The sequence below is a fragment of the Pteropus alecto genome, unplaced genomic scaffold, assembly GCF_000325575.1.
Source record: "Pteropus alecto unplaced genomic scaffold, ASM32557v1 scaffold49, whole genome shotgun sequence".
Taxonomy (NCBI): Eukaryota; Metazoa; Chordata; class Mammalia; order Chiroptera; family Pteropodidae; genus Pteropus; species Pteropus alecto.
This window is the reverse complement of record NW_006443131.1, coordinates 3,161,373-3,162,614: the sequence shown is the minus strand read 5'-3', so window position 1 is coordinate 3,162,614 and position 1,242 is coordinate 3,161,373. Positions and strand designations below refer to the sequence as shown.

Sequence of the window (1,242 nt, the reverse complement as noted above, 5' to 3'; positions counted from 1 at the left end):
TCGGTGGGTGTGGGGTGGAAACCGGTCCCCCTCCTCTCTCCCACCCGACACACGTCTTCCTTCCGCCCCTCGGGGCAAACGGAACTGGCACTTTTTTCTGGCTAGAGGCAGGAGCCGTCTCCTCCACAAGGCAGTGGTGGCCGGAGCGACCTGGGGGAGCAGAGGCTCCCAGAGCACAGTCAACGAGGCACGTGATGCTGGGGACACAGACACTTTATTTATTCACAGGGTCAGACACAGAGTTGATGGGGCAGATGTTGCAGGCTCTGGCAGATCTTGGGGCGTCTCTGGGGCCCGGAGGATGGGTAGGAGGGCCTGAGGGATACTCAGTCCTTTCCAAAAACATCTGGGCGTTGGCCAAACGCACGGAGGTGGGGGCGCTGGGAGGGAACATGCTGGCAGAGGACACTCCCTGGAACTCAACTTCCTCTAAGTCGCTTGTCCCAGCATCGGAGCCCAGGTCAGCAGCAGCCCCCTGAGCCCTGGCCACAGCCCGAGCCGCCGGACTGCGGACCATAGCCGGTGTCACAGGAGTCAGAGCTCTGGCGACGGCACCGGTGGGACCTGCGGTGCCTGTGGTGGCCCAGGCAGCAGCCGCCCTCGGAGCTGGGAGCACAGGCGGAGGGGGCCGCAGGCAGACACTGCGCTGGGCTCTTTGGGGGGCACTTGGGGGTGACGCACTTGGGCGGGGGCTGGCACTGCTGCTGGTTCTGCTGGCAGGACATCTCGGCGGGAACTTGACCTTGAACAAGTACAAGAAACATTCTGAGCACAGAAGCCTCGGCAGCGCCGCTTCTCCCCCCACCGCAGGTTTGTCACACACTCGTCCCCGTGACCTGGCTGCTTTCTGAGCCCAGCTCTGTCGGGGACAACCGGGAGCACGGAGGGGACACGTGCGTGTGGATAAAGCACCTCCCAGGATGTCGGCTGGGCCCGTGTGCGTCCCCGACAGCGTCCTCGGAACAGAGTGGGAAGGAACGCGGAGGGCCTGTGGCTTTGGGGTTCACGGCCCCCCTCCGCGGCTCCCCCCTCACCAGCGCCCTCCCCGCACCGCTGCCCACAGTGGGCCTCTCCCCGCTGGTTCCATTCAGACCTGAGCCCGTCTTCCCAGCCCCGCGGCCGAGGCCCCGTCCCCTCGCAGACACTCACCGGGTGCAGAGGAGGCAGGAGGAGGCTGAGCTGAGCAGGCTGTGGATGTGGAGCCCAGGGCGGGAGGCCTTTTATCCCGTGCTGGGCTGGTGC

The 1,242-nt window shown here is 65.7% G+C and overlaps 1 protein-coding gene across 1 annotated transcript; it reads right to left on the bottom strand.

Annotated features, from left to right (window-relative positions):
• Positions 1-262: 262 nt before the first annotated feature.
• On the bottom strand, positions 263-1,225 carry LOC102885703 (late cornified envelope protein 3B). Its single transcript, XM_006923611.2, has 2 exons — positions 1,150-1,225; positions 263-742 (listed from the first exon to the last, which is right to left on the bottom strand). The coding sequence occupies exon 2, from the start codon at positions 723-725 to the stop codon at positions 462-464; it is 264 nt and encodes an 87-aa protein (XP_006923673.1). The 5' UTR covers positions 726-742; positions 1,150-1,225; the 3' UTR covers positions 263-461.
• Positions 1,226-1,242: the final 17 nt, after the last annotated feature.